This window comes from Nipponia nippon, unplaced genomic scaffold (assembly GCF_047370975.1).
Source record: "Nipponia nippon isolate SJK-2023a ecotype South Korea unplaced genomic scaffold, ASM4737097v1 scaffold_36, whole genome shotgun sequence".
Classification (NCBI taxonomy): Eukaryota; Metazoa; Chordata; class Aves; order Pelecaniformes; family Threskiornithidae; genus Nipponia; species Nipponia nippon.
The window spans coordinates 780,162-807,401 of record NW_028262354.1 but is presented as its reverse complement, the minus strand read 5'-3'; the positions used below and the strand labels follow the sequence as shown (position 1 = coordinate 807,401).

The 27,240-nt window shown below is 60.6% G+C and overlaps 2 protein-coding genes across 4 annotated transcripts; one reads left to right on the top strand and one right to left on the bottom strand.

Annotated features, from left to right (window-relative positions):
* Positions 1 to 780: 780 nt before the first annotated feature.
* On the top strand, positions 781 to 21,290 carry SETDB1 (SET domain bifurcated histone lysine methyltransferase 1). 3 transcript variants are annotated; one of them, XM_087771936.1, is made up of 22 exons: positions 781 to 924; positions 2,854 to 3,076; positions 3,426 to 3,598; positions 4,115 to 4,152; positions 4,284 to 4,383; positions 4,810 to 4,977; positions 5,270 to 5,471; positions 6,801 to 6,874; positions 7,252 to 7,442; positions 8,342 to 8,471; positions 8,856 to 8,994; positions 11,547 to 11,705; positions 12,403 to 13,005; positions 13,278 to 13,394; positions 13,699 to 13,868; positions 14,751 to 15,367; positions 16,011 to 16,039; positions 16,326 to 16,458; positions 17,152 to 17,317; positions 17,784 to 17,995; positions 18,459 to 18,547; positions 19,137 to 21,290. In XM_087771936.1, the coding sequence occupies exons 2-22, from the start codon at positions 2,865 to 2,867 to the stop codon at positions 19,252 to 19,254; spliced, it is 3,840 nt and encodes a 1,279-aa protein (XP_087628062.1). In that variant the 5' UTR covers positions 781 to 924; positions 2,854 to 2,864; the 3' UTR covers positions 19,255 to 21,290. The 3 variants fall into 3 exon arrangements, with proteins under 3 accessions (XP_087628062.1, XP_087628061.1, XP_087628063.1); XM_087771935.1 differs by having other exon boundaries at positions 790 to 924; positions 2,319 to 3,076; XM_087771937.1 differs by lacking the exons at positions 17,152 to 17,317; positions 17,784 to 17,995; positions 18,459 to 18,547; positions 19,137 to 21,290 and adding an exon at positions 16,579 to 17,144 and having other exon boundaries at positions 790 to 924; positions 2,319 to 3,076.
* On the bottom strand, positions 21,271 to 26,930 carry CERS2 (ceramide synthase 2). The gene is made up of 11 exons (XM_087772016.1): positions 26,768 to 26,930; positions 24,913 to 25,086; positions 24,201 to 24,318; positions 23,977 to 24,095; positions 23,753 to 23,810; positions 23,620 to 23,670; positions 23,251 to 23,343; positions 22,971 to 23,099; positions 22,785 to 22,891; positions 22,520 to 22,673; positions 21,271 to 22,216 (listed from the first exon to the last, which is right to left on the bottom strand). Exons 2-11 carry the CDS (start codon positions 25,083 to 25,085, stop codon positions 22,088 to 22,090), a joined length of 1,131 nt encoding a protein of 376 aa, XP_087628142.1. The 5' UTR covers position 25,086; positions 26,768 to 26,930; the 3' UTR covers positions 21,271 to 22,087.
* Positions 26,931 to 27,240: the final 310 nt, after the last annotated feature.

Below are 27,240 nucleotides of genomic sequence, written 5' to 3'. Positions count from 1 at the left end.
CAGCCCCCCAGCGCTGTGGAGGCCCCAGGACCCTCAGCACCACCCATCACCCGCCAGGACCCTCAGAGCCCCTCAGGACCCCCCCCAGCACCCTCAGAGCTCCCCATCGCTCCCCAGCACCCCTAGAGCTCCCTATCACCCCCCAGGGCTCCCAGAGCTCCCCAGGACCCCAGTCCACCCCCCAAGACCCTCAGAGTTCTCCTCACCCCCCAGCACCTCAGGCCCTCCTAGGACCCTCAGAACTCCCCAGGGCCCCCAGGACCCTCAGAGCTCTCCTCACGCCCCCCAGTCTGCCCCACAAGACCCTCAGAGCTCTCCTCGCCCCCCAGCACCTCAGGCCCTCCTAGGACCCCCAGAGCTCCCCAGGACCCCCTGCACGCTCATAAGTCCCCAGAGCCCCCCAAGACCCTCAGAGCTCTCCTCACCCCCAGCACCTCAGGCACCTGCAGGACCCTCAGAGCCCCCCAGCACCCTCAGAGCTCCCCAGGGGGCCCCCATGACCTTTAGAGCTCTCCTCATCCCCCAGCACCTCAGGGACCCCAGGCCCCAGCACCTCAGAGCCACCAGCACCCCCAGGGCCCGCCCATCCTCCCCGGGCCCCCTCAGGCCCCCCCGGCCCTTCCGATCACCTTCCCCCAGGTGGCAGCACCGCGCCTTTCCCGGGGCGCTGCCCCTTTAAGCGACCTGGCTCCTCCTCTTCGCGCATGCGCCTTGCCCCCCCCGCGGCCGGGCCCCGCCCTTTGCGCATGCGCGGCCCCGCCCCTTTGTCGTCGTGCCGGCCGCCGCGGGGGCGATTGGGCTCCTCGCGCTGCTGTTACCGGAAGTGACGTCGCGCCGCGTCCGGCTGGGAGGCCCCCCTCCCTCCTTTCTCCTCCTTCTCCCCAACAACCGGGGTCGCGGCGGGCCCCGGGCCTCGGGGCCTCGGTGAGTGCGGCCGGCCCGGGGGGGCTGGGGGCTGCGGGGGGACAGCGGGGGTGAGGGGGGCTGGGGGGCAGGGGGAGGTGGGGGGGCACGGAGGGGGCTGCGGGGCAGGGGATCGTGGGGTGGGGGGGCTCCGTGGCGGTACTTGGGTCGGGAGGGAGCTGTGGGGCAGGGGATCGGGGTGGGGGGGCTCCGTGGCGATGCTTGGGTCGGGAGGGAGCTGTGGGGCAGGGGATCGTGGGGTGGGGGGCCTCCGTGGGGGGGCTTGGGGCAGGAGGGGGCTGGGGGGCAGGGGATCGTGGGGGGGCGGGCTCCGTGGCGGTACTTGGGTCAGGAGGGGGCTGTGGGGCAGGGGATCGTGGGGTGGGGGGCCTCCGTGGCGGTACTTGGGTCAGGAGGGGGCTGTGGGGCAGGGGATCGTGGGGGGGGGGGGCTCCGTGGCGGTACTTGGGTCAGGGAGGGGGCTGTGGGGCAGGGGATCGGGGGGTGTGGGGGCTCCGTGGCGATGCTTGGGTCGGGAGGGAGCTGTGGGGCAGGGGATCGTGGGGGGGGCGGGCTGTGTGGCGATGAGGGCGCTGTGGGGCAGGAGGACCGGGGCAGGGAGGTGTTGGGGGACTGGGGGGGGCATTGAGGCGAGGACGGGGGGTTTGGGCAGGGGAGTTGGGGTGAGGATTTTGGGGGGATGCTTGGGGTGAGAAGAGAGCGTGAGGGGCTCCCTGCGCGGGAGGTGTGTGGGGTTGTTCTGAGGCGCAGGCGGAGGGCAGGGGCTTTTATAGGCCGAGGGGTTGATGGAAACTTGTGACTGTGAGCAAACTGTAGGGTGTAAGAGAGAGTGTAAGGGCGTTAGGAGCGGGGGACTGGAGGCGGAGGGGGTGCGGGGGGCGGGGGGTGGCAGGGGGGGTGTGGCGGCACCGTGATGGGGTGCGGTGGGGGGAGGAATGGGGTTGGGGGTGCAGCGGGGGCTGTTGGACAGAAGCCTAAGTGTGTGGGGGGGTGAAGGTGGATGGGACGTGTTGGGAAATGGGGGCTGCCAGGGGCTGTTTGGGTGACAGGGGCGCGTTCGGGAGGTGGGTGGGTGGTCGCAGGGGGGGGGGGGGCTGTGGGCTGCCTTTGCGTTTTAGGGCTGGAGGAAAGTGCCTGGGTGCAGCCGGGAGAGAAATGTGGGCAGGGGGAGCTGGATGGGGCTGGAGCAGGGTGAGGGCAGGGGGCGCGGGGCTGGGTTGATGGAGGAGCGGGAGCGGAGCGGGGCTGGAGACGACGGCGTGCTTAGATACAGACAGGGAGGCTGAAGGGAGAGGTGAGAGCAGGGAGTGCTGCGGGAAGGAGGAAGGCGACTGTGGGTGCTGCTGACGGGGGGCAGACTTGAAAATAATGGAGGCTCGTTGGATTATCGCCAGGCCCAGCTCGAAGGGAGACGCGAGGGCTGCAGGCCTGGGCAGAGGAAGCTGCTGGGGCCATCCTTGGGGCTGGATGTTGTAACATTCCTTAAACACGGCGAGCAGGCGAGGACAGGGGCTCTTGGGGGCTGCTGCGTGGAGGTGAAGCTGTGGGACAGATGGGGAGAGGCATCTGCGTGGTTCCCCTCCCAGGCGAGGCAGAGGGTTGGGAACTGCTCCGCAGGTTTTGCAGAGGGGAGGGCGCTGAGGCGGCGAAGTGTAAGGCTCCGGCGTTCCGCGGGTTTGGAGAGTCTGTGCAGAGATCGGAGGAGACGTCAGGAATCCCTGGTTGTCCTGGGAGCCTCTGGCTCCACAGTTTGCTTGCGCTTTGGTTATTTTTGGCTCCCTGTGATGTTATCTTAACAACATATATAACATTTTCTTCTTGACTAGCTTTCAAAAAATGGAGCTTATGCTCTTGCGAGCGCTGTGCCTCGGCGGATGTGCTACAGCAGTAGGGTTTCATCGGCCTTTTCTCGCCTCTTTGTGGTGTCAGGTGCAGCAGAAATGGATTCCCAGGAGATCAAAGAGCTGCAGCAAGAAGTGATGGAGGCGCTGGGAATCTCCATGGAGGAGCTCCAGGACATCATCGACAAAGAGCTGGAGAAGTTTGAGTGCGTGAAGCAGAGGAAGCAGCAACTGGAGGAGCTGGAGAAGTGTGTGAAACAGAAGGAAGAAGAGGTGGCTCGCGTTGACCGGCTCTTTGATGACGCTTCGAGGTGGGTGCGCTTGGAACGGCAGCCACGTGTCAGAGTCGGGCTTCAGAGCAGAGGAGGGGGAGATCGGGTGGCCGAGTCCGATGTCTTGAGTGCAGCCCGTTTTCCTTCACTGTAGCCCAATGCTGTGATTCTGCATCGGTTCATTTGTGTGTTGGTATTGAGGGATAATTAAAATTATTCCCCTGTGGCTTTAAATCCTTTATGTGAATACTCTTTCCTCACCTCACCGCGGTTGTATTTAATTAGCAGCTCCCCAGCGGTCGGTTCCTATTTCTTTCTGCGGTATTGTGGGACGTACAGCTGGGCTCACCCTGTCTTTTGCTGTCTCTGCCTTTCTCTTTTTCCCCAGAGCCATTGATAAATGCGAGATACTGGTGAAGGATCTGTACTCCAAGCTGGGCCTCCAGTATCGTGAGAGCAGTTCTGAGGACGAGGACTTGGCTGCCAAGGCCACGGAAGTGATTGAGATCCCGGACGAGGATGACGATGATGTCATGAGTATCGATTTGGGCTGGAAGCACAGTTCAGTATCTCATTGCGCCACACGGGACCGAGGGGAGGGATGGAGATCTGAGCGTGTCCTGGAGGAGGATGGGAATGAGGGGGATCAGGATAAGGATATCGTAACGTTGGCCATAAGCGAGGCTGGTCCGTAAGCAGGAGAGGATCAGGTAGGAAATGCCGTTAGCTCACGTGAGGAACGTTATGGCTTGCGTGGTCTGCTGGGGCCCGTAACTGTTCCATGGTTCCTGCAGTCCCAAACTGGGACCTTCCCAAACCTGCCTGATTGTTGTCCCCGTCAAACGCTGCCCCTGCAGGGAAGCTGCCTGTGCAGCGTGTTGTGCGTCTAGAAAGGCTGGCTCAGTAAAAGCCTTCCTTGAGTGGGTTTCTTGACAGGGATGGAGAAGGCTTTTGAATGGATGCTTTTGTCTGTTCCCTCTTCTTTCCGTGACTTAACTGGGATGGATTTTTCCTCCCCAGGATGGACTTTTTCCTCCCCAACATATTTTAAACCACTTCTTTTCTCTTTAAATGCAGGCAATAGTAGTCCCAGGATCGCAAAGGATCAGACTCTGGTGAGTTGGAAAAGACCTGACTGTAGTGCACGTCTGCAGTGGGGTTTTGCTGGAACGCTTAGGACATCATTGTGTTTGGTGCAAAAAAAGAAAAGGTTCTTCATGTTTTTTTCCTCTTTCCTTCCCTTCAGCTGCGGGAAGCCATGGCTGCAATGAGAAAATCCGCCCAGGATGTTCAGAAATTTATGGATGCCGTGAACAAGAAAACAAACGCCCAGGATGCACAGAAAGGTCAGCGCGTGAGAGCGTCCTGGGGCCGACGGATGTGGGCTGGCGCCCGTGGGTGCCCGTACCCTGGTCCTGTCTGCATCTTAAACTGTCGGGTTTCCTTCCAAAAAAGAAAATAACTGTTCTTTTTCCCTGCTGGAAAGACCCATTGGGATATATTGATTCTAAATTCCTATTTTTCTTTAAGCCCTTTCCGAAAGCAAATACAAATGGTGCAGTTGCCATAACATGAAAGCTTTTCAATGATGTTTAAACCTCGCTTGCTGATTACTCCATCCAGTAGAACTGAGGCAGTTAGGCTGACCGAGGTAAAGGAAAGCAAGGACGCCTCCTGCCTCAGGTCCGACAGATGTTCTTCCAATTGCGCACGTAAGAGAGGGAGTCTTTGGGCGATTTCTAACGTACCTTCTGGTGGTGTTCCTTGGGCAGATGCACAGACCCCTCAGGAAACTCCTGGCTCTCTCCAGCCTGTTGGCCCTGCAGCGGCTGGGAGCGATCTCAGCAATGACGGTGATCTGAACGTTGGCATGAGGATCCTGGGCAAGAAGAGAACCAAAACGTGGCACAAAGGAACTCTGATTGCGATCCAGACGGTCGGTACGTCCTCTGCCTGCTGCTGTGACTGGGTGCTCCTGGCTTTCACCAGGCTTTGGGTGGGTAGCGTTGCTCAGGCTTGGAGCGGGTCCCCTCCTCTGTCAGAGCACCTACTGCCACCGGGAAAGAGTTGTGAAAGCAACACATCTCTACTATAATATTTTACCTTCCAAATTGCTTTCTGAAAGGCTTTCAAGTAAGTTATGAACTTGGATCACAATGGTATATGGTGTCAGACTTCTTGTATGAAATCACTTGGCTTTTATTTATCTTGCCGTGTTGAAATGTCTTTCAGGTGCTGGAAAGAAGTACAAAGTGAAATTTGATAATAAAGGGAAGAGTTTGCTTTCTGGCAATCACATCGCTTACGACTATCACCCCTCACCTGAGAAACACTACGTTGGCAGCAGGGTTGTGGCAAAATACAAAGATGGGAATCAGGTTTGGCTGTATGCTGGCATCGTGGCTGAAACCCCAAACGTAAAGAATAAAGACAGGTATTCATGCTCCTCCACAGTCATGTACCGCTCTCTTTCTCTCTCTTTGTTTGTTTTCTTTTTTAGGAAAAAAAGAAAAGAAAAAAGGTATATTTGTGGGAGCTAAATTCTTTTCTGCCCTTTCTGGGGACATAGCTCGGAATGTTGTTTCTTCAGTCTTCCTTATCTCTGAAAGCTCTGGGTGGAGCTTCCATCCTATTACTCATGTCCCTGAGTCAGAAATTGTATCTGGTAATTCATTCAAATTATCACACAAATGTAGGGCTGCAGTGCTCAAGGCACAAAACAGCGTTAGGAAATATGAGCCCTCGAAGCATTTAGTGCCAGCAGTGCTGCCAAAGCACTTAAGAAGAAACAGCAGGTCTAAAGCAGCCTTTCAGTCGCGTATAAATAAGGGGCAGGGCTTCTTCGGTGTTGCGGTTTGGGCTTGTGGTCTTTTTGAGAAGATTCATAAAGGATATAATCGCCCCGTTTGTTTCAAATGTGGATCTGCCTTAAAGGCCTAATTGTGTCGAGTTCTATCTGATACGCGTTTAATAACTGAAAATGAATGGTATTTATTAGCCGTATTGCAAATTCGCTCCTGGCTAGGCTGGCCGTAATGCTGATCTCTCGTACTGCAGCCTTTACCTGGCTCCACACCCTGACGTTATTATTCAGAGGCAGGCGGTGGGTGCCGTACCCAGCCGTGTGGGGATCCCGCTCCGTTATTATTCAGAGGCAGGCGGTGGGTGCCGTACCCAGCCGTGTGGGGATCCCGCTCCGAGCTCCCGTCCCCGCAGGCACTGGGACGCTCATGCTCGGCTCCTGTCTGCAGGTGGAGCCCTGGCAGCGTCCCCCAGCTCCCTCCCCGTGGTGCTGTTTGAGTCACAGTGTGCAGCCTCTCCTGCTGCTCTGTCCCAAAGGCTCCAAAAATATCTTTTCTTGCAGAGATTAGGAGCAATTAAACTGTCTTTTCTTTTCCTTTACCTCCTGTGGCCGAGGCACAGAGGGAAGCTGGAGCTGAGGGAAGAGAGCCTGGCTGTGCTGTGCTGCTGGGAAGCCTTTGGGCAGTCTCTCTTTTGGCTTTGGGAGCGCAGGGACAGCTCGGGGCTGGGGGAGAGCTGTTCTGAAACAGCCAAGGGAAGTGGCAGTGCTGTAAAGCTCAGCATCTCCTGCAGAAGCGATCACTTCATTCTGTTCTCATCCCCCGTATGATTTGAGGGCTTTGGGACTGGCAGGAGAAACAGGAGGGGTTCTCCACTTTCGTTATGTGATGTGGAGCTGCATTTTATTCAGCTGCATTTCTAATTCCGACTTCCAACGCTTGTTCTCTTTGCTGTTCTCCAGGTTCCTGATCTTCTTCGATGATGGCTACGCTTCGTACGTCAAGGAGTGGGAGCTGTACCCGATCTGCAGGCCACGTGAGTGATCTCTGCCCGCCGGTGTCCTGACACTGAAATTGTAAGGAGAGCCTTTGGGGATATGAATGAGCCTGGGCTCAAAAGACAGGGGCAGACTGCGCGTCCCCTCCGGTGCTGTGCCTGGAGGCGTTCGCATATGAAACTGGAGGAAGTAGTGGTTTATGACCGGCAGAGTGAGTGTGCTGTGACTCCTTGCACTCTGGGCGCGTTAACATGGCTGGATGCCCTGCCACCAAAAATCCGGCCACTCGGGATTGCTGCTTGATTGTTTTTATTGTAAAAATCCGTCTGGGATCTTGTTAAAAAAGAATTAAAGTTTCTCTTTGTAAGAGTCTTTCATCCTCTTCCCTTTCTCCTGTCCATCCCTTTCTGAACAGTGAAAAAGACCTGGGAAGACATAGAGGATGTTTCCTGCCGTGATTTCATTGAGGAGTACATCACGGCCTACCCCAACCGTCCCATGGTGCTGCTGAAGAACGGCCAGCTGATCAAAACGGAGTGGGAAGGGACCTGGTGGAAATCCAGAGTGGAAGAAGTGGATGGCAGTCTGGTCAAAATCCTCTTCCTGGTAGGGCAATTTCCCTTCTCCCATTGGAGGGGGAAGACGGGCTTACATTTGCGCCTGGCGGGGGCTGACTGTTGGGCCGATGGAGTCCGGTTTCCTTGCTAACGTCAGACAGGGTCCTGGAGCAAGCAGGTATTTCGCGTAGTAGCTAGACTGCCAGTTTCTACTGTGCATTGATGCGAAGGTGAGACTCTTTCATTTGCATGACGAAAGCTTCAAAAGCCTTTTAAAGCATTTTGCATGTGACACTTTGAAGTGGTAGATGAATAAGAAACAAAATCCATCATCTGCAGGTATTCTGTCCTGGTGCCTTTCTTGATGTAAACACCTAGCCGTGTCTTCTGTCCAAATACGAGTGCTGGCTTGAGAAGCGGGAGAGAAACTGAGCAGAAGCTGTGATATTCTGCTTGCTCAAATTCTACAGATTGCAGGAAAGGAGCAGCCGTACTCTCTGTGCCCGCGTGGCTCCCTTCCTCTCCAGATAACTGCATAGCCGCTGGGGCTGGGGAAGACATTGTGCAAATCAAACCTCCCTGTCCTAGAGCAGGTTCGGTTTGTGCTGAGGAGCTGGCTTGGCTCCTGAGGGAGTCTGGTTTCTCCCACAGTGCCTCGTTAGTCAGTTGTTGGGCTAAGAATAGAACCGCATTTGAAGTTCGGGGTCTTGGTATTGGGCCTCTTCTCTAGATTTGGTTTGCATTCAGCGTTCCCCCAGATGCGATGAATTACTGCCCTTGTCCTCTCTTGGCTGCATGGGTCTTTCAAGAGCCTTCCGATCAATGCTTTGCCTCCTTTCCATTCGATTCTGCTCACCGTAAAAGCACACTGCTGTCTCCCAGGCCTGTATTGTACCTCTGGAAGCTCTTGCCGTAGGTGCTGTGAGTGTTGCCTTCTCCTTGCTGCAGGACGACAAGCGCTGTGAGTGGATTTACCGGGGTTCCACACGCCTCGAGCCCATGTTCAGCATGAAAACTTCCACAGCCTCCACCCAAGAAAAGAAGCAAAGTGGACAAGCAAGGACTCGTCCCAATGTCGGTGTGTGGCATCTTTTTCTTTAATTTGTATCCTGGAATTTGAATAAACACATTGTGGGTTGGCCGGGGCGTTGGTTTGGGTTTTGTTTGGGTTTGGTGGGGGTTATTTAGCAGAACTCCTGGAGATTTAAGATTTTCAGTGGGCTTTTTCTCCTGGCATAAAGATGCCGCAAAACCCGACTGCAGATGTGCGAAGTGGCCAGAATCCGTCTGGGGTGACTGGCTGTGGCTCAGAGCTCAGCCAATGACCTGGTGTTAATTGCAAATCCCTCGGGTTTGGTTGCTTTCCGGAACGAAATCAATATTTCGTGGCAAGTGCAACAAACTTTGGTAGACGGTAGAGACTTTTCTTGCTGATACTTTGCCTTTTCCCCTTCCCCACTAGGTGCTGTCAGGAGCAAAGGGCCTGTAGTACAATACACGCAGGATTTAACGGGAGCTGGTACCCAGTACAAAGCTTTAGAGCAAATGCAGGCAGCCTCGCTGGCTGCACGGTCCGTTTCTCCGCAGCCCGCTGAGATGGAGTAAGTACTTGAGTCAGTTCTCTGCTCCCACCACTGCCTCCTTTGCGTTTCGTCTCCAGTGCTCAGCTCTTTCCGGCACCACCCTTTCTGTGCAGAGGAATCCTCAGGTGCGGGTTTCCGCCATGACTAGGCTTGTTTCCTGGTTACACAAGCTGCTTTTAGTCATGCTTCTGGGGGAAACTGTAGATAAAGGCTGCTGGATGAGTAACTGAGGGTGGGAGAGCTGACAGCCCAGCACTCCCTGAGCCGAATGCCATGTTCTTACTCAGGGCTAAAGCTTCGCACTTGATGTATTTCCAAGTTAGAACGTTTGCTCCTTCTCTTCTGAAAATCTGAATTGCTCCCTCGTGTCACGATCCAGGCTCTGGCCCCCGGCTGCCTTGTATTCCTCCACTTGGACTGACCTGCTCGCAGACCTCAATGACTTACGAGGCACTGAGAACTCGGGATCAGTGGTTGGTCTCAGTGGTCACGGACCAAACCTGATAACGCTCAGCCACGGCCAAGTCGCACAAGTGCCTCCTGCTGCCAGGGGCCCAAGCGGGACGTTCTCGGAGGTGCAGGCTAGTGCCGAAGGAGGCCTGGACGAAGGAGGAACTCGGCCTGGTGACGAAGGGAGCGTGTTGGAGAATGCCAGGGTACCTGAGCACGTGCTCTGGGACTTTAATAACTTTCTAGGGGAGAGTGATGCTGTCCCGGTTCTTTTTTGTCACCACTGTGGATTTCCTATTCGAATTTATGGACGCCTGGCCCCCTGCCAGCATGTCTTCTGCTGTGACTGTGCCTTGCTGCACGGGCAAAAGGGAGAAAGGAGATGTCCCAGCTGTAAGGAACCTGTGCAGCAAGTGAAGCTTTATTCACCGGATGCTCCCTAGGTGTAGCCACATCTAAGAAACCCCGCCTGCCCCTGGCCTCCGCTCTCAGGAGGGGGTTCCTCTCCAAGTACCAGTGCAATATCACCCGTTCTGCCCCTGGATACGGGGGCTAACTTGGAAATGCTCCTCCTGTGCCATTCTGACCAAGACCTGAGAATCGAAGCCATAATAGCCTTGTTCCGCACCTCTTACCTGACCAAGAAGAGAGGCTGATGCTGAAGGAGGCCTGCTCCAGCGTGAGAAATGCAACGCCGGCTCCTCCGCCGTCAGTCCAGGGCCCCACCTGCGAACAGAGGAGGAGCTGGGCTGCTGCCCTGACACTAGGCCACCCTGAGCTGCCGAGGGCGTAGGAAGGATGTGCAGTGGCACGGCATGAAGACGATGAAGTTGGACTGCAGCGATCAGCCAGCCTGCAGACTTCGTTGGCTGCCAAATCTCTCCTTCTCCATTTAACAGTCCTCGCAGTGGTTACAAGAAACACTTCTTTTTTTCTCTCCCCACAGAGGCTTTGACTTTAGGATCTTGTTTTCAGGTCTAATACAAGCAGACACTACAGACATTTCCCTGCCCTGCCTTTAAATAGTGAACTGCTTAAAGACAACTGTTTTTTAACATTGACTGAAGGCAGCGTACTACATCCACGTCCCCGCTGTCCCAAGGGTTACTGTTGGGTTAAAAACGCCTTGGTTTATATTATTAAAACTGGGAGAATGGTTTCTTCACTCTGGTGTTTTGTTTACTCTGAGGAAGGCCTGGTTCTCTTCCCTCTTTAGTCTCACTTTCAAGTTCTTCTGCGGTGCCAGGGAGCTGCTGTCAGCCGTTTCTGACTGTTTAAAGCCCGTTGACGGAAGCTTTTTTCTCTTGCTCTTGAATTTTGCAATGTGTGTTAACACCTTGCTTTTAAGGCAGATGTTTGCAGAAACGGTCACCCCCTCCTGCTCTCACTGTCTCCCCCCTTTCTGCCCTCATAACATAACTATGGTCTTCCACTTGTGGGAAAACCGGTAGCTGGTTTGGGGTGTTTTTCTGTTTAATCGGTATAAATGGATTGAAAATCTCCGCTGCTGTTTTCTCAGAGTGTGAGGGCTAGTGTCTTCCAGGTGCCTCCCACCTTCCCGATGTTGTTCATCGGCTGCAGAGGTGGTTGGGAGCCTCTCGTAGCCCTTTCCTCAGTGATGTTATTACATTCCCTTGTACAATCTTATCTTGTTACTTGGTATGGACAAAAGAGTCCTCTGTACTTCGTGTTCTTCCCACTGCTCAGTACTGTAGCACTGATTGAGCCTCTGTAAACTCTCGTTTCTGCTGTTGCAGGGGTTTCTTCATGTGCGGGTTTGTCCGGCTTCCTGAAATGAAGGCCTTGGGCATCCGCGTTATACTCCCTCCCGCCTCCATGCCTCACTTCCAAATAAATAGCAGTATGTCAGAAGTAATTTTTAAATGTAGCTGAGTTCTGGCATTTGGTCGGGGTTGTTGCAGGATCGCTGTAGCACAAGCAGTCAGAAATGAGCTGATTTTCACACTCGTTAGGGAACAATCCGCTCGGTTTCTCTTGGATGAGGCACTGTTGCCGACTTCCCTGAGGGAGTGTTATTTTGACTGCCCCGTCTGTCTAAATCCTACCAGTTGTGTGAGCGTGTGCGTCTTGCAAATCGCCTCCCTTCTTCCCTCGTGCAGATGCTCCGACAGTCAGCTGGCCCAGTCGAGAAAGCAAGTGGCCAAAAAAAGCACTTCCTTCCGTCCTGGCTCCGTGGGCTCTGGGCAGTCGTCACCTTCCTCGCCTGTCCTAAGCGATACACCTCCAGCAGGAAGGACCGGTGCGTCCCAGCAGCATCGGTAAGCAAAGTTCATTCACACTTAGTACAAATCCCTGCATCCCTGTGACTTTGGGATGCTGGTTTAGTGCAGGTTTATTTTGTTATGGACCAGCACCTTTATGTGCCGGCTTGTCCGGTCCTGAGCATTTGTCTTCCTCTTGCCTTGTTCTCCCTCCCAGACAACCGTTCGTTACGTTTTGTTGTTGGCTTGAGCTTGGAGGGTCTCTTATCAGTTCTGGCCAGAAGTTACCCCCGTGGGACCCTGGCCAAAGCCTCTGACTGCTTGTTTTTAGAGGACTCCTGTTTCTACAAGCTTTCTGGGGCCAGGGGGAGCTGCTATTAATGTAAATCTGCAGGTGGCTTTTCCACAGCAGTGGCTCTGTGGCAGTCAATCCACAGCACAGAAGCTGTTGATCCCAGTTCCGCGACCACAACCAGCTTGTGCTTGTTTCTGCTTCCCTAGTTCTGATTTGGGGTTTTTTTTGTGTTCTCTGCTGCTGGTAACGCTCCCTCTGGGGCCTGCCCGGCCTTGCCCCAGGGGACGTTGGGGCTCGTGTCTAAGTGGACTCAGCAGCAAAGCCAACAGGGTGTCCCGGCGCATAACTAGCGTCTGCTTTGATAGGAATTAAGTGCCTAAAATCCCTTTGCAGTTTGAGGAGAAAGCACCGCTCTTCCTTAAGCCACGGTTGCTCAGTGTGTCCCTTTTCCTGGAACAGGCTCTCCAGCGGCCAGGCGGGCAGCGGCACAGCACAGGCCTTCCATGGCATGATGGACCGCGTGCCCAACGAGCCCTCTTACCGAGCCCCGCTGGAGAAACTCTTCTACCTGCCGCACGTCTGCAGCTACACCTGCCTGTCCCGCGTCCGGCCCATCCGCAGCGATCAGTACCGCAGCAAGAACCCCCTGCTCATCCCGCTGCTCTATGACTTCCGACGGATGACGGCCCGCCGACGGGTTAACCGCAAGATGGGCTTCCACGTCCTCTACAAGACTCCGTGTGGGCTGTGCCTGCGAACCATGCAGGAGATCGAACGCTACCTTTTCGAGACGGATTGCGACTTCCTTTTCCTGGAGATGTTCTGCCTGGACCCGTATGTGCTGGTAGATCGCAAGTTCCAGCCCTACAAACCCTTCTACTACATCGCAGACATTACCAAGGGCCGGGAGGACGTGCCGCTGTCCTGTGTCAACGAGATCGATAACACCCCGCCTCCGCAGGTGGCCTACAGCAAAGAACGCATCCCCGGCAAAGGGGTTTACATCAACACCAGCTGGGAGTTCCTCGTGGGCTGCGACTGCAAAGACGGCTGCAGAGACAAGTAGGTGACTCCTCATGTGCCACTGGGCCCGGGGGGTGGGGGACAGAGGCTGGGCTGTGCCGCCTGCCCCAGTAACAGCCCAATCTGGACCTGCTCTGCGCTTTGAGCCCATGCAGCTCTGGCGGGTCACAGGTTTGACTCCAGGTCAAGCCCTCTGCGCCCGTCTCTCTGCGTATATGCGTGCAGAAAGATGTGATTTCTTTTCCTTCCTGCAAAACCGGTGGGTAAAACTAACCTCTGGGGCATGGGTGGGTTTTTCTGTGTCTCTCTAGATCGAAATGTGCCTGTCACCAGCTGACGGTGCAAGCGACCGGCTGCACCCCAGGTGGGCAGATCAACCCCAATTCAGGATACCAGCACAAAAGGCTGGAAGAATGCCTCCCGACAGGGTGAGTAGACCTGCGTCTTCTCCTTCCCTCACAAATCCCAGCCCCAGAAACTTGGTGCTGTCAGAAAGGCAGTATTTCCCGGAGCTAAGTGCACCTACTGAAAACCGGCCTCTGTTCTCGATTCATCTGCTGATGTGTGGCCCGGGGTCTCTGTGCGTGACCGTAGTACCTGCCAACTGCACGCTCCCTGCTCTGCTGAGCTTTAAGTGGCTGCTCCGAGTCCCTTTGCATCGTTACTGGTGCAACACCAAGTCTTGGGCTACGGCTTTCTCGGGGAAGATGTCACTGTTCTCCTTTCTTTCAGAGTTTACGAGTGTAACAAGAGGTGCAAGTGCAACATTAACATGTGCACCAATCGCCTGGTCCAGCACGGCCTCCAAGTCCGACTGCAGTTATTCAAGACGCAGAACAAAGGCTGGGGCATTCGCTGCCTTGATGATATTGCTAAAGGCTCTTTTGTCTGCATCTACGCAGGTAGGATCTCACCCTGCTGAACAAGCAGGTAGAAGCCTCTTGGTTTTGAAACAGGTGCTGTGAGCGAAAAGCCTTTGTTGAGCCAGTGCTCTTGCCAGTGGTGACATGTATTCAGATATGAGTCTGCTTTGTTTTGGCTAACGGGGGGAATACGTATTTGAAAAGATCTGGTTGTGTCAAGCCTGTGTCAGGCCTGAGATCTAGGCTTTGTTTATCGCTAAATGCAAAACCCAGCAGAACGGGTGTGAAGCTCTTCCTGCCCTTGTTAAGGGGACAGGAAAGTGAAAACTTAGATGATGAACTTGCAGCGCTTTGATTTCCCGATCGATGCCCCTCCCTTGCCCGACTCTGAAACGAGATGCTGCAGAAAGCAGAGAAGTGCTCGGATCCCCAGAGCCGTTTCTGCGCGCCGGGGGTGAATCGACACGTACCTGCTTCCTGTTTACATCCCACCAGCCATTGGGACGGCGGCACAAACCAAGAAAATGCAGAAGTTGCACAGCATGGTTGCGTTAACTCTGAAATGACACTAACCACGGGCGTTGCCCGAGCTCCGCTGCTCTGGTTTCTTGCCCTTAATATTGCCTCTGTGCTACACCCTCCCCTCCAAAAGGCCATCACCCTGTTTGAATTGCCGTTTAGAGATTGCCTTGTTGGAAACTGGGATGCTAGCAAGGGCCCACCTGAGATCAGCCACCTGCTTCAGACTTGCATTACCCCGAGTATCAGGGTGACAGGTTGTCCCTTCCCAGCCCGGCTTTTGGAATGAGGTGGTGTCAGTCCTGTTCGCTCCTCACTGAGCCTTTGGGGAGGATAAAGTTTATGGGGTAGGAACATCATCCCTGGAAAACTCATGCTTAGTTTTCTATTCCCCACCCCCAGGGAAAATCCTCACGGATGACTTTGCCGACAAAGAGGGGCTAGAGATGGGTGACGAATATTTTGCAAACCTGGATCACATTGAGAGCGTGGAGAACTTCAAGGAGGGCTACGAGAGCGATGCAAAATGCTCTTCTGACAGCAGCGGGGTGGACCTCAAGGACGAAGAGGAGGAAAACACAGGCACTGAGGAGCAGGAGGAGTCCAACGAGGACAGCTCTGACGACAACTTCTGCAAGGACGAGGACTTCAGCACCAGCTCGGTATGGCGCAGCTATGCCACACGACGGCAGACCCGGGGCCAGAAGGAGAACGGGCTGTCGGAGACGGCCTCCAAGGACTCGGGGCTCACCCGGCAAATCAGCCACGATGAGACAGCGGTGGCTGCCTCCTGTAAGCTGCCGGTGTCGGAGGAGACCTCCAAGAACAAAGTGGCCTCGTGGCTGAGCTCCAACAGCATGTCTGACGGCTTCCAGGACAACGACAGCGCCTCCTCCTTCAAGATGAGCGAAGGCGGCGAAGCCAAAGCTAGCAAAATGGAACTCCCTGGTGAGAGAGAGAAAGCCTGCGCCTCTGCCCTGGGCGACGTGGACGGAGAGTCAAAAGCATTGAAGAAAGATGTAAGGGAGGGCTGTGGGGCTGGGAGAGGAGTCTCGCCCCCTGCCTTGGGAGCGTGGATGAGGGAACTGAGAGGCAGAGATGTGCCTCAGCCGTGCTCTTGCTGGGATGGCTTCTCTACCCTACAGCACGGCTAGGTGGACCGTGGTGCTGCTTGGCATCTGCCCCCTTGCCCTGCTTGCTTGGCCCGCTGTGGTGGGGTAGGGAGGCGCCTTCCTCCTTCCTGGGGGATGCTGTGGCACAAGAGGTTGGGAAGGAGTCGCTCAGCATGAGCTGAGCTGAACATCCCTCCCGCCCCGCGTGCTATGCGCTTGTGCAGCTCCGAGAGAGGGAGCCCCGGGTGCCTGAGCAGGGGCGGAGGGCATTCAGACAGGGCTGGGGACAACGGGGAGATGGAGGTGGCCTCTGTCCACCCCCTGCGCTGGAGAGGGGACTGGGAGACCCGCTGCGTGGGATGCGGAGGGTGGGAGACCCGTGCTCGTCACTTGGCCCTTCTGGAGCACCCCCGGAGTGGGTGTCACACTGAGCAGTGGGGACAGCCCGCTTCTCGCACCCGGGCTGGTGTCGGGGAGCGTTTCCACAGAAGGGCTGAAGAGTGCTCCAAAAGGGAGAGATGTTAATCTTCTGTGCTTCTCCCCTCTGCAGGAACCTGAAGATCCAAGCAAAATTCCCGGGTAAGGTTCCTCAAGTTGTATCTTCCTGCTTTTTATTTCCAAATATCGCTCTGAATGAATTGCCGCAACTCTAGGGCTGCCCCTTACTGCTATGGATGCCACGGCCAGAGTAAACCGCGAGGTTGGGAGGGTTCGGGCTGTGCCCGGTGTCCGCTGGCAAGTGAAACGCTTGGAGATGGCAGCGCTGTCCAGCGCTCGGCCTTCCTCAGCTGCTGCGGCTCTGCCTGGCCCGCGGACGGGCTCCCTGGCGATGCAAGCGTGACCCGCTCTTGCCCTCACCCCACAGGCTAAGCGACTTGGGCAGGATGTATGGCTACAACCCGAGCCCTCCCAAACTGGAGGGGATCCGGAGGCCGACGAGCAAGACCGCCCTGCTCCAGAGCCGACGGCATTCTCTCGCCCCGCAGCCCACCACGGAGGTAAGCGGCGATCCTTCGGGCTGGGAGGCGCGGGCCCGGCTCTGCCTCACAGCTCCAAACTGGTTTGATGAAGGCCTTGAACCTCACTTCGGGTTGTTTCTGTGCCACTTCCATTCCCAGCTGAGCACCAGCGCAGGGCGCGTGGTTCCTACTTGTGATTGCCTGGAGGGGGGTGGATTTTCTTCAGACAACGGGAGCCTTCCGTGGTTCTGAAAGCCCAGAAAAGAGGGGAGCGTGGTGGCGGGCCATCTGTTGTAATGGGACGTAGCACCTTGGTTGGCATCCCCCGCACACCAGGGACCCGTTGCTGGGCAGAGCCGGGTCTAGGAGGCCATCCTGGGGGGCGGTCTTTGGGTTTGGGGGTTTTCTCCCTTCCTTGCAAAACCCAGAGCACCTGAGGGTGCAGGCTGACGAGTCTCTGGCAGGCTGGGTGCTGCAGGAACCCCTGAAACCCCACTGCTGCTTCCAACACTGGCCTGTGAGATGGGGTTTCTGTCCCGTCCCAGCTCTGACCGCGGCATCCGCGTGGGGGATCCACTTAAAAAGGGTTTATTAGCGCACAGAGGTCCTCTGCTAGAAGAGAGCAAAATGCTGCTGGGGAAAAAAGGGAGCCCTGAACGTCGCTTGGAACGCGACGGAGCGACGCTCTGCCCTGGCCCAGGCTGCGCTCGAGCTGTTCACGCCTTTCTGCAGGACGTGCTGACCCTGTCGAGCAGCACGGACAGCGAGGGCGAGAACGGGCAGGCGGTGGCGGGGCAGGCCCAGGGCACCACCAACGACAGCGACGACATCCAGACCATTTCCTCGGGCTCCGAGGAGGAGGAAGGGGACGACAAGAAAAACCCCTCGTCGGGGTCAGGTGAGGACAGCTGCTGGGGCAGCAACGGGGGCCGAGTACAGCAAGCAGTTTGGGCCAGAAGCCGCCGGGAAGGGCTGATGAGGACGTAGCAGCTGTGAGCGTGGTGCGTCCTGCGCCAGGCACCCCTGAGCTGTGTCTAACGACCGAGGTCTGACACTTCCCCACGTGTTGCGTGAGACGTAACCGCAAAACCCAGGCCTCGAGTACCAGATATTTGTGGATAGCCAAGAAAAAGCAACTGAGAGACTCACGGTGGGTCTCCAGGCTTCGCTGGGTCGAGCGGAGAGCTGGGAGAGTGCCAGGAGCCATCCCCGGGGGGTGGTTTCGTTCTGAGCTGCGTCCCTGAGGGATCTCTTACCCCTGGGTGAAAGAGGAGAGCGCCTTGGGCCAGCAGCGCTGCTGTGGGGTTCCTCTTCTGGAAGATGGAGAGAAAAACGCGGCGGTGTTTGTCCTTCTCTGGCGGCAGGTCCCGTGAAGAGGCAGGTGGCGGTGAAATCCACCCGCGGCTTTGCCCTGAAATCAACTCACGGGATCGCCATCAAGTCAACCAACATGGCAGCGGCCGAGAAGGGGGAGAGCGCGCCCATCCGCAGAACCACCCGCCAGTTCTACGACGGAGAGGAGTCCTGTTACATCATCGACGCCAAGCTGGAAGGGAACCTGGGCCGGTACCTCAACGTGAGTTGCTGCCCTTGGCAGGGGACGGAAGGGGAACGGCCCTCAGCAGCTGAGGAGGGAAAGGGACGTATTTGGGGTGACCTGTCCTTTCAGCGGGCCTGTTCCTCCCCAGGACTAGATAAATACAGTAAAAAAAAAAAGCGGGACAAGAGCCGGCCTGGGAGGCCGATCCGCCCCCGCGAGTGAAATAGGGCGGCTGCTCCGGCCCCGTGACGCGCGGGCAGCGGGACGGCCGAGCCGGGCCTTCCAGCGACCATTACCTTTGCGAGGGTGGATCTCGTGACTCACGCCTGGTTGTGCGGGCAGGGGAGGGAGCGTGTCCTGTTCCAGCAGGCTTACGCTGGATGCAGCAGACAAATCGGGAATGCTGCTTGTTTATAAAGGCTTGTGTTTACTGCTGGCTGCTCTGCACCCCTCCTGACGCAGGAAGGCGCTCACTGTGTTTGTCTCCGCTCCCGTACAGCATAGCTGCAGTCCTAACCTCTTCGTGCAGAACGTCTTTGTGGACACGCACGACCTCCGCTTCCCCTGGGTCGCCTTCTTCGCCAGCAAGTGAGTCACGGCGCGCGTGGGGAAGGGCTGCCCGTTCACGGGGCTTGGTCGGACCCGGCTCCTTGGCCGGGGCTGCGTGACCCGCGCGGGCCGGGCGTTTCCTCCTCCTGGTAACCCCGGTCCCCAGTTTCGCACCAGCCGGAACAGGGAGGAGCTCGGAGCTGAGTGGGGTGAGGAACTCTCTTCTCTGCTGGAGATTCTGGGGCGATTTGCATCGGTTTTAGACCTTTCCAGAGGGGAGAGCGGAGCACGGAGCAGCCGGCTGCCCGGCTCGTTTGAGTCGCGACCCTTGCGGGCAGCGCGGGGCGGTGGGGGATCCCCGCCACGTGCCTCCAGGGCACCACGAGCGCGGCGCCTCCTCTGCGAAGCCCCGCGGGAGTAATTCAGCGGGGAACTTTGTCCCCTCGCTCGCCGTGGAGCCAAAGGCAGCCGCGCCGGCTGCTTCACCCTTGGCCCCAGGGGATGCCGGGCTGCACCGCCCTGGCCAGAGAGGTCACACATAAGCGTCGCTCTCTGCTAGCGGGGGGTCCAGCGTCGCCTCCTTTTTGGCGTGGCCTCTTCTCCCAGCCTGTGCTTTCCGATTTCCCAGGAGGATACGAGCCGGCACGGAGCTGACCTGGGATTACAACTACGAAGTGGGCAGCGTGGAAGGCAAAGAGCTGCTGTGCTGCTGCGGGGCGATCGAGTGCCGAGGGCGGCTGCTGTGAGCCCGCCCCTGCTCCCGCCGCATCCCTCTTGACCGCAGGCCTGGTGCTGACTTTCCCTTTGTGAGGGTAAAGTTTCTTCTCGCGAGGTGGTTGTTTAATAGTAACCGTTAACGAAGCCGAGAACGGCGGCTTCGAGTTCTCCCGTTCACTTGAAAATCACAGCGGCAGATGGACACGGAACAGAAACGTAACCTGGCGCGGGTGGCGGCGGGCGAAGCCCAAACCCGACGCCGCGAGCTTTGCTTCTCCCGCGTCCCGGGGGCTACGGTCGCCCCGCGGGAGGACAGGCTCTGCCTCGGCGCCGCAGGAAAGGCCGTTAGCCGAGCCGGTACCTGCCCGGGCTGCTGGCAAGCGGCCGTTCCTGCTCTCTTCCAGCTCTCCACCAAATGTCAGACGCAAATCCCTGGGCAGCTACGGCTCACGCTGGTGTCGCTGCCAGTTTTCCAGCAGGAAACGCTGCACCGAGGCTCCGGGGAAGCGCTGCACGGTCGGGACCGAGCTGCCGATGTCCCTGCAGCCGGGGGACCGGACTGGGAGGGAGCGAGGGCGGTAGAGACGGGCCCGGCGAGAGCGGACCACGCTGGATTTATAGCGGTGACGTGAATTTAAGTGAAAAAAAAAAAAAAAAAAAAAAAGCATCTGTCTTCAACTGTGAGATGTTGTAAAGAATCTTTTCATTGTTAAAAGCAATAAACTATGTTTTTCTATTAAAAAAAATTGCCCTGAACTTCAGCCACAGCAAAACCCCCTGGCAGAGCAGGAGCGAGCCCCTCCATCCTCGGTTCCAGGGGCGAGCAGGAGCCCTGCCCGCGGCGCCGGGCCCGGACGGGCAGCGCGCTCCCGCGGGCGCCGGCGCCTTTCCCGAGCACCGCAAACGCGCGTTAAATCCTCCGCTCGGGAAACCGGACGAGAAGTTGAACTTTTCTGGCTGGGGAGCAGATTTGATGCCGAGCGCCGCCTCCCACCGTCCCCAGCTATAACCGTGGGCGCAAAACACGGCGGTCGGCTTAAAAACACCGCACCGGTGCAGCCGCGACAGCCTTGAACTTGGCTCAGTCAAACCGAACCCGATCTGGGCACCTGCGGCTGGGGTAGGGAAGGGCAGAGCCGGGGAGGGCGGCGCCTGCCAGCCTGGGCCGGCTGCCGGAGGCGAAGCCAGCGGCGGCTCCGCGAGGAAAACGCGTTTTCTTCCCTCCCCGGCAGCGCCGCGCAAGCTCAAGGTTGGCTTTTGGGGTGGGTTTCTTTGGGCAGGGCTGGTACCCGTGCAGCCAAAGGGTTCAATCAGCGCCGCGACCGCGGGCAGAGGGAGGCAGATTTTTACAAACTGGCCTCAACCCTGGCATCGCCCGCCGCCGCGCTGCAAAGCCCCGCGCCGGGGGCGAGCGGCAGCAGCAACGCGGGCTCCAGCCGCCCCCCAAACCCGCGCCCAGCCCGCGCACCTCTGCGCTCGCACAAGGAGGCCTTTCTCCATGCTAAATAACCCCTTTTTCAAAAAAAAAACCCACAAAACGAACCACAGCACCTTTCTGGGGCCTCCGCGCTCCAGTTCCCATCCTCGGCGTCCGCCTGAACGGCGGCTTTGTCAGCAGGGCGAGGCGGGCGGCCGCTCGGCGGGGCCGGGGCTCCGGGGCTGAAGAGGTGCAGAGCTCTCGGGGCGGGGGAATGGAAAATAGCAAAATCCTGGAATCCGCCCACTTTCAGCAGCGCCTGAACACAAGCTAAGGGGGCTGCGCCCCAGCAGTCGCCCCCGCCGGGGCCAGGGCCGCTGCGCCAGCCACAGAAGCCTTGAATTTTATACTGAAGTTTATTAGTTTTTAAACTTAATATTTTTAACATATTTTTTTTTAAAAAACAAAAACAACAAAACACGTTTTGGTCTGACGTTGGTTAATGGTCCTTCTCCCCCACCCCTCCGCGCTGGGAGGTCTCGCTGCATCCCGGGTGGATGCGGAGACGGAGCCAGGCCCGGCTCCTTCCCTCTTCCGAATAAATAGAAACAAACAAACAAAAAGAAAATCAGTTGCAAATTTGTCCTGTTACAGCGGGGGAGGGGAGCGGGAGAGGCCGCGGCGAGGGAGAGGCTCGGGACCCATTTACTGAAGAGAAACGAGAGGATTCAGCTCCTCGTGAGCCGCTCGTAGCGACCAAACCCCGCAGCCTCCTTCCCCCGCCGCCGCCATAGTGTCATCGTCCCGCAGCCCCCGCCAGGCCCGGGGCCCCGCCGCGCCCCCCTCCCAGCCCTCCGAGCAGGGACCGCGCCGGCTTTTCCGCCCTCGCTCGGTGCCGGCAGCGAAGCCGGGCACGGGTCGGGGAAGGGGCTTTTCCCCGGCGTTTGCCGAGGCGGCTGAGGACGCGCTCCCCACCGGCGAAGGGATGGTGGGGAAAAGGGGGAATAAGGCAGGGTTGGAGCCCGGCGAGGGGCTGGAGCCGAGCTCTGCGGCCACGGCCGATCCGCGGGGGCTGCGAGGAGGGGAAGGAGCCGTCCCGGAGGGACGCTGGCAGGAGCCGTCCTTGCTCTGCCCGTCCCGGGGCACCGCGGTGGATTAAGGCAGCAGGTGAAAGGCAGGAAGGGCACCAACGGTGAGCGTGAGGTGAAGCGGCGACCGCTGCCGCCCCCAGCGCCGCGGCCCCTCGCCGGAGGAGGGGACGGAGGGGGCTGGGGGCCGGGAGGGGGCCCCGGTGTGCCCGGCCGGACCGGGGAGGGGAGAGGATGGAGGGGACGGGGACCTCGGCGCTACGCGAGGGTGGCAGCGGTGGGATTTGACATCTCACAGGTTTGGCCTCCGGCGGGGCCCCGGCCGCCCCTGCCGGCGCAGAGACGGGGCGAGGGCGCTCAGTCGGTTTTGCGATGGTTGTTGTTGAGGACGGGGTGGCCATTGGAGAGGGGCCCGTTCTTCGCCGCCTCCTCCTCCTCCTCCGAGTTGTCCGTCTCTTCACGGTCGCTCCTCTCGTCCTCCACCACCTGTGGGGGGAGAGCGAAAGGGGGCCCGGTCAGCGGCGCCCCGGTTTCCTGCCGTGCCTCGGCTTCCCCCCTCGCGACCACGGCGGCTCCCTCTCCGCCCCAATCCCTCCCCCCCAGGACTCGGGAAGCCGAGCGCAGTCCGGCGTCGTGGTCTCCCCTGCAAACCCCCCGCCTCCCCCTCGCTCCCGCGCCCTCCGTCCACCCCCAGCCGCATCGGCCGTCCCCGGACACGGCCCCTTCGCCCCGCAGCGGCGTCTCCCTGCGGGACCGGGAGCCCCCAGCCGTCCCCGGGCCCCCTCTTGCCTTTCCAGTTATGAACTTCTGGGCCATGCGGATGATGAGGTAGGCCCAGAAGATGTGCAGCGACTGCAGCACCACCATCATGAAGTTGAAGAAGTAGTAGCCGAAGAAGGCAGGGTAGAGATCCAGCGGATAAACCACCGTGCAGTGCATGATCCTGCCGGCAGAAGCAGCGCTGTCACGGGCAGGGCCTGGCATCCCGGCCCCAGTGGGTCTCCCCACCCCGTGCCTCGGTTTCCCCACCCCTTCACCGACGACCGGCGCTCACCAAAAGGGCAGGATGACCAGGCGGGTGATGATGAAGACGGCGGCGAAGACGATGAAGATGTTGTTGCAGGTGTTTCTCCAGCCGGCGTAGTTGAACATCTTGGCAGACTGCAGGGGCAGAGGGGGAGTGAGCCGGGGAGAGGACGCGGACGCGGCCACGGCCGTGGTGGCGCGGCGGGGGACGTACCTCCAGCAGATAGTCCGACGAGTCGTGCAGGGCCATGATCAGCGTCCCTGCACGGATGTAGTTGGCGAACCAGGAGAAGCTGATGAGGATGATGGTGGCGACGTGGTGGATGATTTGCTCCTTGAAGTCCTGCGCCCAGAGGAGGGGGAGCCGGGGTTACGGCAGCCCCAGATCCTCCCAGCCCGCGGGTCCCTAACGCCCACGACGGCAAAGAAAACCCTGCCATGACGTCCCCGCGCCTGCCACCCCGTCCCCAGGGAGCCCCACCGCCGCGGCCCACCTTGCGCTTGACGTCGGAGGCGATGCTGAAGAGCAGGGACCAATAGAAGGAGAGCTCGATCATGTAGTACCAGTACTGGGAGGGCAGCATGCTCTGAAAGGCAAGGCACAGGCTGGGGGGTCCTCCGTGCGCCCAGGGGGGCTCGATCCCCCTCCGCGGGCACCAGCCAGACCCCCAGGTGTCCCGGGGACCCTTCTGCACCCCACGGGCGTGCAAACCCCTTCCCTGTGCCCCAGCGAAACCCGCACGGGTGCCAGAGACGCCGTGCAACCCCAGAGAGACCCCCCCGCGCCCCGGGGGCTTCTGGCCCCATCTCTGGCCGCCCAGGCAGCTCCTGGGGGCAGGAGGGGCCGTGGGATGGGTGCTCACCTGGATGGGGTATCCCTTCCACACCTCCCGGAGGTCGTAGAACCAGGGTTTCTGCGGGACGCGGGGGGAGAGAGGTGTTAGAGGGGGCGGGGGGCCACGGGGGCCGGGCAGGCGCGGGGGGGCCGATACTTACATCCACTATCACAGCCATGCCAGCAATGAAAGCAATAAGGTAAAACGTGAATCGCCAACTGGAAAAAGGAAGCAGACGGTCCTCAGGCGGGCACCGGGGCGAGGGAGGGAGGACGGACCCACCGATCCCGTACGCCACCCTCCCAGGGCGGCTACCGGCCAAGCGGGTGCCCCCACAGCCCCACCCGCCGCAGGGTGACGGTGACGCCGGGCGCGGGGTCTCACCTGGCCTCCCTGAACTTCTTGAGCAGGCTGGGCCGGTCTTGGTTGCGGCGGCGGCGAAACCAGCGCTCCACCTGCCGCACCGTGCAGCCGCTCTTCTTTGAGAGCATCTCCACGTCGGCCTGGGGGGCGGCAGGGACGTCACCGCCGTGCCGCGGTGCCCCGGCTCTGCCGTTCGCCCTCCCCCAGCCGCGTCGAGCCCCTTTTGGGGCCCCCCCTCCCCTCACCTGCTTGGGGTGTTTGGTGGTGGCAGCATAAAACTTCTCCAGCACGGCATTGGGGGTGGCTTTTAACCTGATCTTCTCCTTGACGTTCAGTAGCCCGGCCAGTGGGGTGGCCACATACCTGGGGAAGGAGCAGGGGGACATAAAATGTCCCCATCTCTGTGTCACCCGGCTGACGTGGCCCCATCAAAGCCACCCAGGCACACACGGCCACTCGGTGCCTCAGTTTCCCCATCCCGCTGCTGCTTCTCCAAGGTGGGGTTTACCACGGGGGAATCCCCCAGGTCCTTCTGCCAGGCCGGGGCTGGGGGCCCGGCCCCGTGAAGCGGCAGGGCCGTACCCACCCCGGCCAAGGCTCCCTTCTCCCGCCGTCCCAACAAAGCCCCGTCTGTTCCCGGCCTCGGCTCGCCATTGTTTGCCCAACAAATCGCTCCTTAACCGCCGGGGCCCGCGGCCGACCGTGCCGCGATAAGGGCGGCGGAGGATGCACAAAGCCGGGTTTGTGCGGGGCCGCCGGGGGCAGGTGCCGGGCCCTGAACGCGGGCTGGGGGGACCCAGCGCACCCCAGCAGCGGGACCCCGGGGAGCCGCAGCCCCCCGCAGCCGGGCTGAGCTCAGGGTGACGCATCCAGGGGCTCATCCCAGCGCCTCCGCAGCCCCGGGGGCGCAGGGAGAGCCGGATCAGGGCGTACCCCCACCCCAGGGAAGGGACTCACGTCTCAAAGAGGTGCCGGACGACGAGGAAGAGGAAGGCCAAGGGGAGGGTGATGTAGAGATCAGAGGCTTTGGCATAGACCCGCCCATCCCGGTCCTCCAGGTCGGCCCAGGTGACATTCTCCGGCAGCCAGAGCCGTTCCCACCAAAAATAGCTGTACAAGGTCTGGAACATGCTGGGGGGGAGGAAAGAGAGGGCGAGGTGAGGGGGCACCTGGCGCCCCGGGGAAGCGGGGAGGCCCCGCGGAGTTGGCGGCTCCGACCCCGGTCCCTGCTCGCGGCCGGTCACGTCTCCTGCTGGCCGGTGCCGCCGGCGCGCTCTGCGATGCCCCGGCTGGACCCGGCGCCCCAAGCCCCACCTCGGCTCCCGGCGAGCCCCCGGCCAAGCCACGTGTCGGGGAGGGTCCGCGGGCCGGCGAAATCCCCCCTGCGCCGCACAGAGCGGCCGGGCGCTCGGCTCTGGCAGAGAGGGACTTTGCTCCCTGCGGCGCAGGGCTCAGCGGGTGATGATTAACCGAGGCCGGCTCTCGCTTCCGACCAGCGGGACAGATCCTTGGCACCGGCCGGAGGGAGGAACCGGCTTCCCGGTCTCCGGGACTTCCCCAGCCTGGTTCCCCCGACGGCATCGCACGGCGTGGCATCAGCTGGGGACCGGCAGGACCCCGGGATCGCGGCGGGATGAAGAGGAGGGGGAAGTCCCCCCCGCACCGTTGCTCTCCCGAGCGCTGTGTCCGCATCCCGGGGCTGATCCCGGGCGCGCAGCCCAAGGCCGGGGGGGGAAACCGAGGCACGGAGCCCACCGCCGCCCCTCGGCCGGGCGGCCGGACCCAGGCGGCCGCGCTGCGCAGGATTAGGGATTTGCCAGCGGCACAATGAGCACCTTTGTGCCTCAAAAAGGCGCCATGCGGCTCCCGACGGGCACACGGGGAGGGAGCGGGAGCCCAGCGCCGTCACCGTCGGGGCGCGGGGAGGCCACCCCTGGCGGGGGGTCAGGGCACCCCGGCTCTGCCTTCCCCTCCGCGCTGGCATCGGACGCGGGCCGCGTTTCGGCAGGGACGGGGGTCGGGGCCCCGGCCCCTGGGAGGCAAATCCCCGCCGCCGAGCAGGGATTTCGGCGAGGGACGGGGCGGCTTCGCTCCGGGCGGGGGGAAGAGGAACCGCAGGGGCCGGTTCCGGGAGGCGAGGCGGGAGCGCGCCGCGGGTCCCGCTTCACCGGGCCGGGAGGGCGACGCCGCGAACGGGAGGCGGGCAGGTAGCGGGCAGGGCGGGCAGCCGGTGCGTGGGAGGCCGCGGGTGAGGCCCGGGTCAGGGCTGGCGGCGTCCCCCGGGGCCCGGCTGATGCCCCGGGGCCGCAGGCGGGGCCGGCCGAGGCGGGGGGGCCGCACCGGCACCGGGCCCCCCCAGCCGCCGAGCAGCGATCCCGCCGCGACGGGAGGAAACCCCGAGCGCCCGGGGCGGGAGGAAGAGCGGGGCCGGGAGCGTCGCCGGGAGCGGGGGGCCCCGCCGGCGGCAGAGACCCGGGGGGGGGCCACACCCCGGCCCGGCGGGGACGAAGGCCGGGCCCGGGGCCTCGCTGCCGGCCGCCTCCCCCCGGCCCCGCCCCGCCCGGGAGCACGGTGGGGGCCCCTGCCGGGCTCCAGGCCCCCCCGCCCGGCCCGGCCCCGCCCGCCCCCGCCCCGGGCCCGCAGGACCGCGGGGGAACCGGGAACCGGCCCGCGCCCCCCCCGCCGCGGCCCCGGGCCCGAGCCGCCGCCCTCGGCCCGACCCCCCCCCCCCCACCCCCCACCCCGCGCGGGCCCGGGCCCGGCGCAGCCCGGGGGCACCGGAGGCCCCGGCCCCGCCCCGGGCCCCACTCACGCGCTGCCGCCGCCGCCGCCGCTGCCGCCGCCTCGCGCTGCCGCTCGCCGCCCCCCCCCCGCCCCGCGCGCGCCCCGCGCCAGGCAGCGGGCGGGAGTGACGTCACCGCCAACGCTGAGGGCCCGGAGGGGAGCGGGGCTCGCGCCGAGGGGCGGGGCGGGGCAAGGTGGGGCGCCAGGCCTGAGCAATCCACCGCCGGGACGGGGATCGGCGGGGGCGGAGGGACGGACGGGGGGGCGGAGGGACGGACGGACGGGCGGGCGGGCGGACCCCACGCGCCCTCTGCGTGCCCCCTATACGCGCCCTGCGCCCCCCCCGCCCCCTATACGCCCCATAGGCCCCCATAGGCCCCATAGGCGCTCCTGCGCCTGCCCCGCGCGCCCCCCCCGCTGCCGGGCGCCCCCTGCCGGCCGCGCCGCGCATTGCACCCGCGGGGGGCCCGGCCCGCGCGTCTGTGGGGGGCGGAGGGTCCC

Bases quoted from the DNA above. Each gene is read 5' to 3' on its own strand.
- CERS2 (XM_087772016.1), bottom strand. From the start codon at position 25,085: ATGTTCCAGACCTTGTACAGCTATTTTTGGTGGGAACGGCTCTGGCTG. The intron at 22,892-22,970 runs GTACGTCCCCCG...CTGCCCCTGCAG, and splicing joins CGTCGGACTATCTGCTGGAG to TCTGCCAAGATGTTCAACTA. The intron at 22,217-22,519 runs GCAAGAGGGGGC...CTCCCCCCACAG, and splicing joins AGAAGTTCATAACTGGAAAG to GTGGTGGAGGACGAGAGGAG.
- SETDB1 (XM_087771935.1), top strand. From the start codon at position 2,799: ATGTGCTACAGCAGTAGGGTTTCATCGGCCTTTTCTCGCCTCTTTGTG. The intron at 3,077-3,425 runs GTGGGTGCGCTT...CTTTTTCCCCAG, and splicing joins CTCTTTGATGACGCTTCGAG to AGCCATTGATAAATGCGAGA. The intron at 13,869-14,750 runs GTAGGATCTCAC...CCCCACCCCCAG, and splicing joins TTTTGTCTGCATCTACGCAG to GGAAAATCCTCACGGATGAC.